Source organism: Meriones unguiculatus, chromosome 12 (genome assembly GCF_030254825.1).
Source record: "Meriones unguiculatus strain TT.TT164.6M chromosome 12, Bangor_MerUng_6.1, whole genome shotgun sequence".
In the NCBI taxonomy this organism is placed as follows: Eukaryota; Metazoa; Chordata; class Mammalia; order Rodentia; family Muridae; genus Meriones; species Meriones unguiculatus.
In genome coordinates this window covers 79379836-79392807 of record NC_083360.1, presented here as the reverse complement: position 1 = coordinate 79392807, position 12972 = coordinate 79379836, and the positions used below count along the sequence as shown (strand labels likewise).

At 44.6% G+C, this 12972-nt stretch overlaps 1 protein-coding gene across 1 annotated transcript in view; it reads right to left on the bottom strand.

Annotated features, from left to right (window-relative positions):
• Positions 1–12972, bottom strand: part of Cachd1 (cache domain containing 1) — a 221589-nt gene that overhangs the window by 93578 nt on the left and 115039 nt on the right. Inside the window, exon 3 of the mRNA XM_060365967.1 lies at positions 5405–5553. Within this exon, the coding sequence (XP_060221950.1) occupies positions 5405–5553 (149 nt within the window). The remainder of the gene's footprint in view (positions 1–5404; positions 5554–12972) is intronic.

Genomic DNA, 12972 nt, shown 5'->3' with positions numbered 1-12972 from the left:
CATGCCACTTTGTGTGGAACACAGACTTCCTGAATGCTGAGGCTCTGTTCCAGGCAGCTCTAAACTTTCTACAAAGAAAATGTGTCTGAGAACACATTAGGAAAGTATACAAGTACAAATGGGTACTCACTGTCAAAACCTGCAGCTTAATAATAATAAAAAAAAATTAATGTTAAGGGTAAGTTATGTGTTCTTTCTTTAAGGGAACCATGGCTGGTTGGATGTTTCAATGTGGCCAGGCCATGGCATCCAAAAATCATGTCAAATGATACTCTGGATCTTCCTTTGAAGGACAAACTGCTAGAGCATGATTCAGAGAAAAGCAGATTGATTCCCATACGCAAGGCCTCATGGGTCCATCAATTGGATGTAGATTTTTAAGAACACTGACCTCTCTAGGAAAAAGGATTCTCCTAGTATACCACCTAGGGACTTCAACTGTAACTCCTCTTCGGGTCTCCAGCCTGTCAGCCAATCCAGCAGGCCTTGGATTTGTACCTCCATTATCACATCTGTCAGTTCCCTTAACACACATACTCTCTCTTCCTCTCTCTCTTTCTCTCTCTCTCTCTCTCTCTCTCACACACACACACACACCCTGTGGGTTCCAGTGGTCTGCAGGACCCTGGCACATGGGTTGGCTGGTATTGAGAACTATAACTGGGACCCACAGCTCTTGCCATAGAACTCGGGCTAATTGCTTAGACTACAGCACAATGCCTCAATAAAGGTTGCCTCCCGGCATGGTGAAATTCTCACGGATAACTCCTGAGAATGTACTAAAAAACTGGGTTTAGGAATGGAATGGGTTCCATTGCCTTCTCCCGTGACTGCACGCTCAGCAGATGCGCCCAACTCAAAGAGCTCCTGAAAAATAGTGGGGGTCAAATTTAAAAGTGCTTCCAAAAGTTTCTTCACTTTTGAGGATCAGTGAAGCTGTTAAAATCATCCCTGATGAGCAGGAGAGAATTACCTATTCAGCTGAAGCCACTCTGCTCTAGGGGGCAAGGTAAAATGCCCTGGAAAGAAACTGTGGATTACTCACAAGAAGCATGGCTTTGCTTAGGATGCCAATTCCTACTGTGATTAGCCAATTAGCAAACATGAGATGAGTGAGTCCCAGCAGCACCGTCTCCCCTCATGCAGACACAGAGAAGCATAAAAGCCTAGGCTTATCTTACTGTTTACGTTCCAGCTTGTATTCTTCCTTCTTGTGAAATAAAGACACCGGAAGGTAACAAATAAAAATAAGAATGACAAAAGGCAATAATATTTACAAAAGGAATTGGGAACAGAAGAAATCTGCTCTGAGATGTGGAGGATAAGATTATTGATTCAGTTATATAAAAAGCCCAGGCAGCAGGGCTTGTCCACAGATAGGTTCTTGACACACTCATTGGAAAGCCAGAGACAAGAGTCTTGGTGATGTGCATTTGAAGGCTGGATTCTTGAATGCCTGAGAGGGTATGAAGGGGAAGCTGAAGCTGGCGGAGCTGGGAATGCACATGGCCAAGATACCTTCCTAAGTCAACTCTGCGGTGTGGGATAGCTGTCCTTAAAAAAGCCAGAGTTAAAAACATAAATGTCGAGGTGGGTCAACCAGGATAAAAGCCAAGGGAACGGGTGAGAGCAAGTGGCAAGGCTGATGGGCAGGCAGTCTCTGAGGGGAGAATGGCTCTCCGTGAAAGGAGCTGGCTGCCAAGTGGATGTGGAAACTTCCTACAGCCGGGTGCTCTGATTCTTTAAGGAAGAAAACGAAAACAAAAGCAAAAAAAAAAATAAATAAAAAACTCACAAAAACAACCTTTGAACTGTTAAAATGCATTCATCTTCCAAAACTCTAACTTTGGAAATGAAATGACAAACATACAAAAAGGAAAAAAAGATCATTTTAAATAACTGTAGGGGCCAAAAAGGACAGCTAAAGGTCAGATATGATCCATGAGTACGATGCCATGTCTGCAGCCAATGGGATGCAAGCAGAGCTGCTGAACGTCCTGAGCTGGTGGCCCTGCTTCTCAAGTCTGTTGTTTTTAGCATGTGTAAGGGCATAGGTTAGATACCCAGGACTAATAAACAAGCAGCGACAAACCCAGAAACAAAAGATGCCCTGCACCTGTTACTCAGAGCAGACGCTGAAAATGAGCTTGCCTTGGGTTAAGCCTCAAACTGTTTGTTTTTCCACAGTATCGAATGTTAAGACTTCAGATCAACCCTTCAGTAAACACAGACGGAGGGCCTGAGCTAGCAAGGCCCCTTGCAAAACCAGTAACTCCATTAAAAGCTGACTAACCTGAGAAGGAAAGTATCAAACTCATCTGAAAGTCAATTTTCCGCCACTTTGTGGCTTTCTTCCCAAGTGGTCACAAGGTCACCTTCAGGTATCCTGTGCAAGGGGACTCTCCCTGGCCTTGCTTCCCTGGGGTCTCACGCTTCTCCACAGGATCCAGACTGGCCATGAACTCACAATCCTCCTGATTCAGCTCTCTTACAACTGAGTCGGTAAGCATGAACCTCTGTGCTCCTTTTAAGATTATTAATCGCTCGTTACTAAACTCAGGTTTCATGACAAATCGCTTTTTTTTTATTTTTTTTAATTCAGTGGTCTAACCAGTTTGCCACTAAATTCCTTAGAGCTCCTTTCCAGAACTGGACATTCTACATTTTTTAAAAATTCATTCTATTAAGTCTTAACGGAATACAGACAGACAAAGAAACAAACAAACACAGATTATAAGTCAGTAGAAGTGAAAAACCTGGCCTGAAACAAGAAGTAAAGATTGTTTAAAATTACTTATGGACACACTATCCTAATTGTAAGTCATCTCAGGAATGGACAGAATCCAGAACAAAGAACAGAGAAATTTTTATCTGGGGTCTGATTGCTTGCACTTATTACAAAAAGGTACTGATGCACTTGTATATGGCCAGATACAGAAGCAAACATGGAGAGTTTGCATCTAGAACTACGTAACTCATAGTCTAGAACAGAGGCTCTCAACTTTCCTAATGCTGTGACCCTTTAATACCGTTACTCATGTTTTGGTGGCTCCCAACCACAAAATTATTTTCATTGCTGCTTTATAACTGTAGTTTTGCTGCTGTATGAATCGTAATGTAAATATCTGTGTTTTTCCCATGGTTCTTAGGCGACCCTCAAAGGAGTCACAGCGCAAAGGCTGGGATCTGCCGATCTGGAAGGACACTGGTAATAATGTGGGGAACTCTCTGTTTTTGCCTCTTTGCCTCTGTGCTGGGGACTGAATTCAGAGCATTGCTCATGCTAGGCTTCAGTTTCTGAGCTACTCATTAAGTCTGCTTTCCCAAATTTTAATCGTTACTATGCTCATCCTCTTCAAAATTATGGTCATATTTGCTAAATATTTTCACTTAAAGTAATTTAATTTTCATTTGCTGTACTTACTTTAAGCTGTTATATTGCAACAATAAGGAAACAAACCTAGTGTCCTGACACAGAAGATGACGCTGAAATAAATACAGAAGAATCCATAAAAACGCCCATTTAAGGCCAAGCATGGTAGCATGGGTCTGTGATCTCAGCACATGGAATGGGAGGATCAGGAATTCAAAGCCAGGCCTGGCTGCATTGCAAATACAGGCCAGAGGGAGACACACGAGGGACCCAGCCTCACCTACCCCTTCTGAAAGTTTGTCTAAGTATGAGCTAAAAGCTCTCCCCAGCTGCAGCCCTGGGGGGTAAGCACCCTCATTATTCTCATCTCACTGGCTAAGAATTTATATGACTTCCCAAGATCAACCTGTCAGTTACAAAGTTGACTTAAAACCAAAATGTTAGCCATGCCTTTAGCTGCCTGGCAGGACAGGACGTTCCTCCCTTCTGCTCTTAGCCCCATTCTGAGTGGCCTGAGATCCAAAATGGAGACAGACACTGGTGAATGGAACGTAGGAAGAGAGTGATGTGAATGCCACAGATGGGATGCCACAACAGCCAGCCATAAAGGAGTGGAACAAAAGAAGGATTCCTACCCTGATTCCCCAACAACTTTCTACCACTTCCATCTCGAATCTTTGTTTAAAAACACGAACGCTTGCAATTTTGAAAAAGTACTTGTGCCTTGCCAAAGGCTAGGATATCATCCAACCAAAAAATCCCTACATACATTTTTCTGGAAAGAACCTGAATTCTAAGCCAAGTGAACTGAGTGAGAGAAAGGTGGTTCTTGCTTGGTACTGCAAACAACTGTTGTCAATATCAGCTTAATGCTTTACCCCTGGTCTCCGCTTGGAACTCTGTACATCTTTTGACTATTCAGTTTTATCCCCAAGAACTGCCTGGTTTGACAGAATGGCGTGTCTTGGCTCCAGCCATCTACTCTGAATTAGGGTGGCGTACTAAGCCACCGACTATGTGAATCTCTTGGAGGACGGTGAAGGTCTTTTGACTTTTTAACTAAACTACACAAGAAGCTCCTGGAGGAGAACCTGTGTTCTCTGTTTCATTACATTAACTGTTCATGACGTTAAGAACGTTGGCTTTGTCGCAGAGACGCCCAGTATCTCAGACCGGAAGCCTCATCATCACATTCAAAACGAGAATCACTGCTCTTATGCCAAACCACTTTGATAGAAACCTGCCTGAACCTTTCCCGCCTGCACTTGAGTGTATGTGTGCAAGGTCACTTTCACAAACCAGCTTCTACGGCATGGCTGCACCTCACCATCTCAATTTCCCAAACTAAACCCCTCCTGGGAGACATTTGTAACAGTTACATGTTTTTGTCCTCAGTGGCACTATAATAACTTTCTACATGCGCCTTCACAAACATGACTGATATAACCTGCCTGGTGAGGCTCTTTGCGTCACATTTTGCCCTGCTTAGCTAACTTCAGTATTTGCCATGGAACCCCCAGGATGTCTTCGACAGTTCTTGAGAGCTGGAACTCCTTGACTCACCCCTAGATACAAATCAGCCCAGGCATTAACGCACAGGTAATAAAACCAACTGCCCAAGTGGTAAAGGTGTGAGGGGAAGAGGTGTAATCCCTTGTCTGAGCAGCAGGGGAGGCAAGGGAGGCTCCCCAACAGGGTGTGGTGCACGGAATGAATGGAAGGGTGTGAGGTAGCTATGGACAGAGCCCCGAGGGAATAAAGACTTCTTGGTGGTGGGCGTTGGGGGGGGAGGGGCATGAGGAGGAGGTAGTGAACATTAGCATAAGTCCCTTAGGCACCCAAGTACAGGAGAGATTCATGGGCAGAAGCAACAAGTTTAAATATAGGGATATTAATATATCAATGCCTCGAATAAATGGAAAGCTACTAGGTCCTCTGCAGTGATCAAAGACGGGCATTCTGAATGCGGAGGAATAAGCAGCCCAACGCCTGGTCTATCAACAGCAGCAGCAGAGAATGCTCAAGTCTTACTCCATCATGGAGGGCGGAATAGTGCAGCAGTCCTGGATGGCCGTCAGCGGGGAGGTCAGGTGGGCTGTGTAGGATGCTTCTACAACTTGCTTGTTCCGATTGACCACGTCCAGGTAACGGTTGAACTTCTCCCGGATCTTTTTGGCTAGCTGTGGATGACAGTGAGCACAGTAAATCACCTGTTCACCTCACCTTTCCGATCAGTTCATCTGCATCATGAGATGCGTACGTTAATCATCTTTCCTCGGGGGGGGGGGGGGGGACGGACAAAAGTCATGAAATACCTGGGCATCATGGTGGGAAATTTCGACAGTGATAAAGTATTATCTTCCACCCATGAGAGAGGAAGCTGTATTTCCAACCCCTAATTGTCCAGATTCAACAGAACGATGCACAGCCACAAGTGCCCCGCTGGAAAACAGAAATGAGGGCTTCGGATGTTATTACTGCCCTTGTTACAGAATGCACTGTGGCTGCGAGGGCGAATGATGATGCGAGGAAAGACAGCGAGAGACCTGCTCTGGTTCTGGAGTCACACACACCGGGTTGGGAGTGCATGAAGGGAGGGACGCGACACTCAGTGCTTTCTGCTGCACGACCCTTGGGGACACTGTCTTCCTCAAGACTCGCAACTCTCTAGCGGGGTAAGATGCAGGCCCGCATATGAAACAAAATGCATGATTAGAAATATCCTCGGATGTGACCCGTTAGACCGTCAGCGTCAAGCTGGACAAATGTCTTTCTTAACTGCTGTGAGCACAACACTTTATCATGATTTACTCCTCACGTGGGAATAAGAAAAGCAAATCTGTGTGCACGCCGCTTTTCCCTCCATTGTTCCTCTCAAATACCACAGCTTAATTATAGATCTCCGAGGAAAACAGCGTTGTTTGTCTTCCCCTTCCACAAATGTTACCCAAATGAGATGACTGATAGAATTATGGTTAATTGGTTTTCGCAGAGCTATTCATTAACAGCACACTAGCAGAGAAGTAATCACGCCCCGGGGGTCATGCGGCTCGTACAACCTAGGAGCCTACAGGCAGGAGCATGGAGGCAATCGGAATATCTCCATTTGTTGTTCTCAAGACAGCCCCCCCCCGCCCCCCCAGTGATATACCCAAAGAACTGAAGTTTCTCAGTTTTCCTAAATCATACCAATAAAGCTTGGAAATTTTTTTTTTTTTCTGGACACAGAAAAGAATAAGAAAGTAGTCTGATATTGCAAGAAAGGAAGCTGTATGGCTAGAAGATTACCACATCTGCCCACAGTCCTCCTCCCCGAGACTTTGCACTCTTCAGAGGTAAGGGTTTTTCTCTGTGGAGGTCACTGAGGCAGAATGTACCATTCACTCAGATTTCACACCTCAAGTTAGGCCACTGGCTGTGTTGTCCCATGTGACAATGTTCAGAGACCGATTTGGTTGTCAGAACTTGACAGAAATGGCTGTCCAGGAGACAGCAAGAGCCAAGAATGTACCGAAACATCCTTACAATGTTTAGGATAAGATATCTCCAAAACACACTCCTGGAAATTACCAACCTTATTTTTTGTTGTTGTTGTTTAGTAAGCAACAACTTCTTTAAAAATATAATCTACCTACTTTATCTACCTATCTATCTACCTGTCTATCAATAAATCATCAGGCAGTCAGGATCAAACTCAGGTCCCTGCATAGGCTCCACTGCTGAGTGGTTATTTCTAACCCAGAATATTTCTTAAGTATATAACTCCACCAAAAAGCAAGCTTTATCTTTTCTTTGTAGCTACTGACCTTTGATGAGATAAATACCATTAATTTCTACCTGGAAATGTCAAGGATATGTTTCGTTACATGAGAATGAATATCCTGGGAGAGGATAAAAGATAAGGCGCACCAGAGAGAGAACAGAACTTCCGAACAATCTTCGCCACGTCATTTGAAAATGGGCGCGGGAGCTGCCTGCCTCTCAGGACACACACATACCCTCTGAATACGCCCCTCCACGTATCTTCAAAGACTTCACACATTTGCCTCGTGCCAGCTTTCAAGAGTCACATCTGTGAAATGCCAGCTTTTTCAATATGGCCCCCTGCCTGTTTCCCTGTAAGCCTGGAGCTAAGAAAGAGGCCCGCGATTTCAAATGTTTGCCCTGAAACAGCATTTTTGTAATTACATTAAATTCAAATGTCAATATCCATAAATGGAGATTACATTAAAGGGGTTCATGCTAGTTTCACCATAAAACCTAATATCTGGCAGAAACAACTTCATAGAGGAAACTAGTTTAAAGGTTCAGAGGGCTTTTATTTTGTTTTGTTTTTGGTCTGTGGTCACTTGGTGAGAATATCATGGTGGAGGAATGTGTGGTGGGGACCATTTTCACCCATGATAGAAGGGTGCACACACTTCGTTATAGGTCAGGAACCCTAACAACCCCCCTCCCAGAAGCAAGCATGACCCCAGTGTTGTATAAAAATCTGCTGAGATGCCTTAATGCATCTATTAAGGAGTGGGATCGAACACGCCTCTCTACTCCGCTCCTGGCCATATGGTGGCTTCTCTCTGCAGAATATATAGAAAGTGATACCACGTAACTTTCAAGCCTGGGTTACAAACAGTCATAAGGCTCACTTTATCTGCTCACTCTTCATGGATGCTCCTAGCTACCATTCTGTAAGAAACCGAAAACAAAGCCGGGCACGGTGGTGACTGTAATCCCAGCACTCAGGGAAGCAGAGGCAGGCAGATCACTGTGAGTTCAAGGCCAGCCTGGTCTAAAAAGTGAGTCCAAGGACAGCCAAGGCTACACAGATAAACTCTATCTTAAAAAATGAAAGAAAGGAAGAAAGGAAGGAAGACAGGAAGAAAGGAAAGGAAAGAGGAAAGGAAAGAGGAAAGGAAAAAGGAAAGGAAAAAAAGGAAAGGAAAAAGGAAAAGAAAGGAAAGGAAAGGAAAGGAAAGAAAAGGAAAGGAAAGGAAAGGAAAGGAAAGGAAAGGAAAGGAAAGGAAAGGAAAGGAAAGGAAAGGAAAGGAAAGGAAAGGAAAGGAAGACACAGGGAAGGCCACGCCATCTGCTTAGTTGTCAGCCTAATTGAAGGCTTAAACATGTCTTGGACTCATCCTTTCTGGTCACAAGTCAAGAAGCCTCTTGGTGGTGGCCATATACTATCTACAGAGAACAGCATATGAGGGCTTCACTGATGGGATGCTTCACTGCCATGGAAACTCCTTCCTGTCTGGCAGGGACCTGTGTGTGAATTTTGGTGGTCTGTACGCTTATTACCTAGATTGCGTGTGTGCTACAAGTTCTCCTTGCTTTCACAATGTTGTTTATACTGAGTGTATTTAGTTTCCACGTTGTCAGTCACGGGCCAGGCAGGGGTCACGCAGGTTGACAGTCCCATGGATGACTCCAGGCTTTTCTCAAAACTCTCTTGATGGGTCAAACCCTCCTCTCCTCTCTCTGCTTCTATCAATCCTCCAGATGTGACCATTAATCCTGGGCATTTTGGGACACGTAATGTCCCTGGGGAAACACTTGTAGTCGCACTGAGTAGGCCTGTAGCATTGTGGAGAGCAGTGGGTCCTTCCTGTTCAACTGTTCTGAGAAAACTGTGTCGGATCAATGGGGGCTTAAGCCTGGCGTGGTGGTGCACGGCTGTAATCCCAGCACTCTGATCTCTGTGAGTTCAAGGCCAACCCAGGCTACAAAATGAGTCCAGGACAGCCAAGGCTACAACAGAGAAACCCTGTCTCAAAAAAACCCAAAGAGGGAGAGAGGGAGAGAGGGAGAGAGACTGACTTAAAATGGTTCTTGGAAAGATGGCATCATGAATTGATGGGTGCATCAGGAATGGTTGCTTGGGGGCAATGAGCACATTGCTGTAATTTAAAAAGTATCACGACAAAGGGGTGATATTTGAAGACTAAACTTATACCCACAAACAGTTAATCTGTCTCTCTTTTTTTTTAAAGATTTCTTTATTTATTATGTATATAGTGTTCTACCTGCAAGTACACCTACGCACCAGAAGAGGGCACCAGATCCCATTACAGATAGTTGTGAGCCGCCATGCGGTTGCCAGGAATTGAACTCAGGACCTCTGGAAGAGCAGCCAGTGTTCTTAATCTCTGAACCACCTCTCCAGCCTAGTCTGTCTCTTACCTTACATAACTGTGTACATCTGCTACCAGCTGGGTATGTGCTCATGTCCTCAAGACACGCCTGGCTAGACATTTATTTTTGGCTTGCTGAAGTTTGTGCTTTGTAGTGCAAAATCTGGTCAGGGGTGATTGACACAGCAGGAGGAGGGAAGGAGGAAGGGCAACTATTGGGAGCTTTTGCAATGATGAGGCTTTTGTAATGCTGATGTTATGATTTCTTAGAATTAAAAAAAAGATTAACACTGCTCACATGACTGTATAAATAAAAACAGCTCTAGCTATTAGCTATTGTTCGTGGCGGGGGGGCACATTTGCTTGAAATCACCAGGTGGTCAATGTCTTCACTTTCACCAATACCATACCTCTGTCTGCAGGTTTCAGGTCCCTGCTAGTGCTGGCTGCCTGAAACCTCTAAACGGGCTGGAGAGATGGGTGGTTCAGCAGTGAAGAACACTTGCTATTTGCGAAGTTTAATCCCCAACATCCACAAAGCAGGTCAGAACCACCCCTAACTCCAGTTCCAAGGGATCAGATACCCTCCTCTGAACTCTAAGGGCATTAGGCACACACATGGTACACCTACATACATACAGGCAGAATACTCACACATATAAATAAATCTTACAGAAGAGGGAGGGGGAGGAGGAGAGGCTTCTAGAAATTGTAACCCCCAGTGTCTGCCCTGTTGTCTATGCAGACACCACAGAACAGGAAAAAGCCAACCTTGCAGGGCCTTGTCCAGATGCCTTACCTGTATTGTCCACGAGCACAAGGACATAGGTGTCTGTGCCACTGAGTTTTAGGTAATTCCCCCTAGTAACGGCTAACTCAAACATCTAAGAATAGGTAGGCTAAATCCCATCCTCAGGTAAGCGTGTTGAAGGCAAGCCACACAAAGCCACACAAACACAGACACTGCCTCTGAATTACCGATGTTTTAACTTGTACTCAGACGGCAAACCTACGGCAGAGATGTCAGGCTTTCAACAGAAAGTTCTAGCAGCTGCCACATGTAGGAATGTGCTATAAGCGGGATGCAGAACCCTATAGGGTAGACGGTTTTGTTTCACGTCAATGAGGTTACGTGGTCAGCACAAAGCCCGAGAGCAATAGAAAGATCCACTTACTTGTTTTAATTCAGAACTGTCTTGTCTGCAGGTCTTGTGTTCACCCGCTCAGGCAAAGAAAACCCAGAATTGACAAACGTAACCTGAAGAAGGTGACCACGTGACAGACGTCATAGGTTAAAAGTAAGTAGATGAGGCAAAGAGGAGAATGTTAGAAAAGTCCTCAGCCAGGGCTGGCTGCTGAACTCATTGTTGGGGTCGGGGCTGCCGGCATTACTGGCTGATAAGAGCTTTGGGGAATGGCTGCCCTTGGCTTCCTGGTTAGGAGCTGCCTCAAGCTGCCACCTCTCAACTCCCTCTAAGTTTAGAGCCTGGCACGCACTAAATTAGCAGGTTATACACCTCATTCCCCAAGCTGCCTTCCTCAGCAGCGGACACAATAACTATTTACAGAGTCCAGCTATCCATGACAGCTAAAAGATCTCAATCACATGCTTTTCCTGTCTCGATCAGCTTTCCCAGTCTGTCATGTGAAACCAATCTTGCTGGACCAAAAATAAAAGAAAGAAAGAAAATGCCAACAGTTCTGAAGTTTCTACACTAAGTATTTCACATGTAGCAATCAATTTAACCCTTTAAATTGGGTGAGGAATAATTCCATGACTGTAATTTCCCAGTAAGTCTAAGTTAGGGACCAATGACTAAAAAACAAAACAAAACAAAAAAGAACTAAAACCCTGTGGGGTACCAGCCTTTATTTCCTAAAGGCAGACATTGAAGAACGAGTCATTTTTTTCAGTAATCTTCCTCCCACGCTTCCAACTTCCATACAGCGCTAGTTCTCTTGGAAATTTACAATTCAACCATCCTGCCCTACATATACCTTAATTTTTCTAGGTGAGAGGGTCTTATGCAATGCAGGCTGGTCTGGAAAACTCTACCTAGCTGAGGATGACTTTGAACTTCTGATCCTTTTACTTCCACTTCCAGAATGCATGCACCACCGCATCTGGTTTATAAGGTACTGGGGAATGAACCCAGGGCTTCCTATGTGCTGGGCAAGTGTTCTAACAGCTGGGCTATGTGGCCAGCGTCCTCAGCTGTTTCTTTCTAAATCCACCTCAACAAGCGCCGTGAGATTCTTGGCAGGGTGGCATATACATGAGACAGCCTCTTACTTCACAGTAAAAACTGGGACTTTTAAAAATATACCTTTTTTCAGAATTCTTCATAATTCCCATGAAAGTAACCCACAGTAAAAGGGATAGGGTTAAAATATGACATGGTATAGTCCCGGCAAAACAAAACCCCACAATTCCTTGCTAATATTACCCGACCATGTTGACTGTGATCTAGGTAGTATCAGACCACAAATTATAGTTGTTCTGATAACCCTTAAGCATCTTTAAGCATCTTTAAGCATTTATAACCTAAACACTGTTATAACCTGCTCCTTTCCCTAAGTGAATGAGTTTCAGAATTCAATATTTTGCTTGTTTTTTTTTTAAAGAAACCTTAATAAACCCAATTATAATGCTCCATGACATAAGAGGAATAGCAGTTATCACTTTCTAGCTAGAGAGATGGAGGCAGAAGGCATATCCCTCTGTAAAGGCCATAGCCCAGGGACCCTGCAGCCGGACCCAGGCTCTCTGTATCTTCCAGGGAATGGGCTGGTGGCTCACTATGAGAGCCACAGCTAGGAATCTATTTTTCCCCTTTCTAAAAGCAATCTTTCCTAGCATGCTAACCGAACTCAGGTTGCCCGGCAAGCCTAACAGAATCTCTTAAGAGTAAAGACAGTCCACAGAGAGATTAAAGCCTGAATGTATCTGCTAAACTGAAGGGGGGTTGGGGAGAGCTCTGCCGTGGAACCTTCCAGCAGGCCACACAGAAACTGGGGTTGTACGCTGCCATGATCTCTGCAGACAGGCGAAAACAAAGGACATTCTCAACAAAAAGCTACAGGTGGACTGGCAACCCTCCTCAGCATAATTAAAAACATTTTTCTTTCCACAGCTCAGCTTTCATCTTTTATCCTTCTTTATCCGCTCCCCTTCATCCCCTAAGGGGCTCTTGAATGCTGATGAGACCACGGGACCAAAACCATCTTGTCATCTTTTGGGTCAATTCTTAGGCTAGCCAACATCCAGCCATGGGTCAAATGATCAGTAGGGTAGTGTGTGGTCCCCATGGGAACCGACTAATTTGTCATCATCTCCAGTGACAACGTTTCATCATGACATCAATGGATTTCCTTCTTGCTGAATTTCCCCTCCCTTCGTTTTTGCATAGACACTTCTGTCATTTGCGTACTTCCCCAGGGCCCCTTTAAAAGGCACTTTTTTACCTT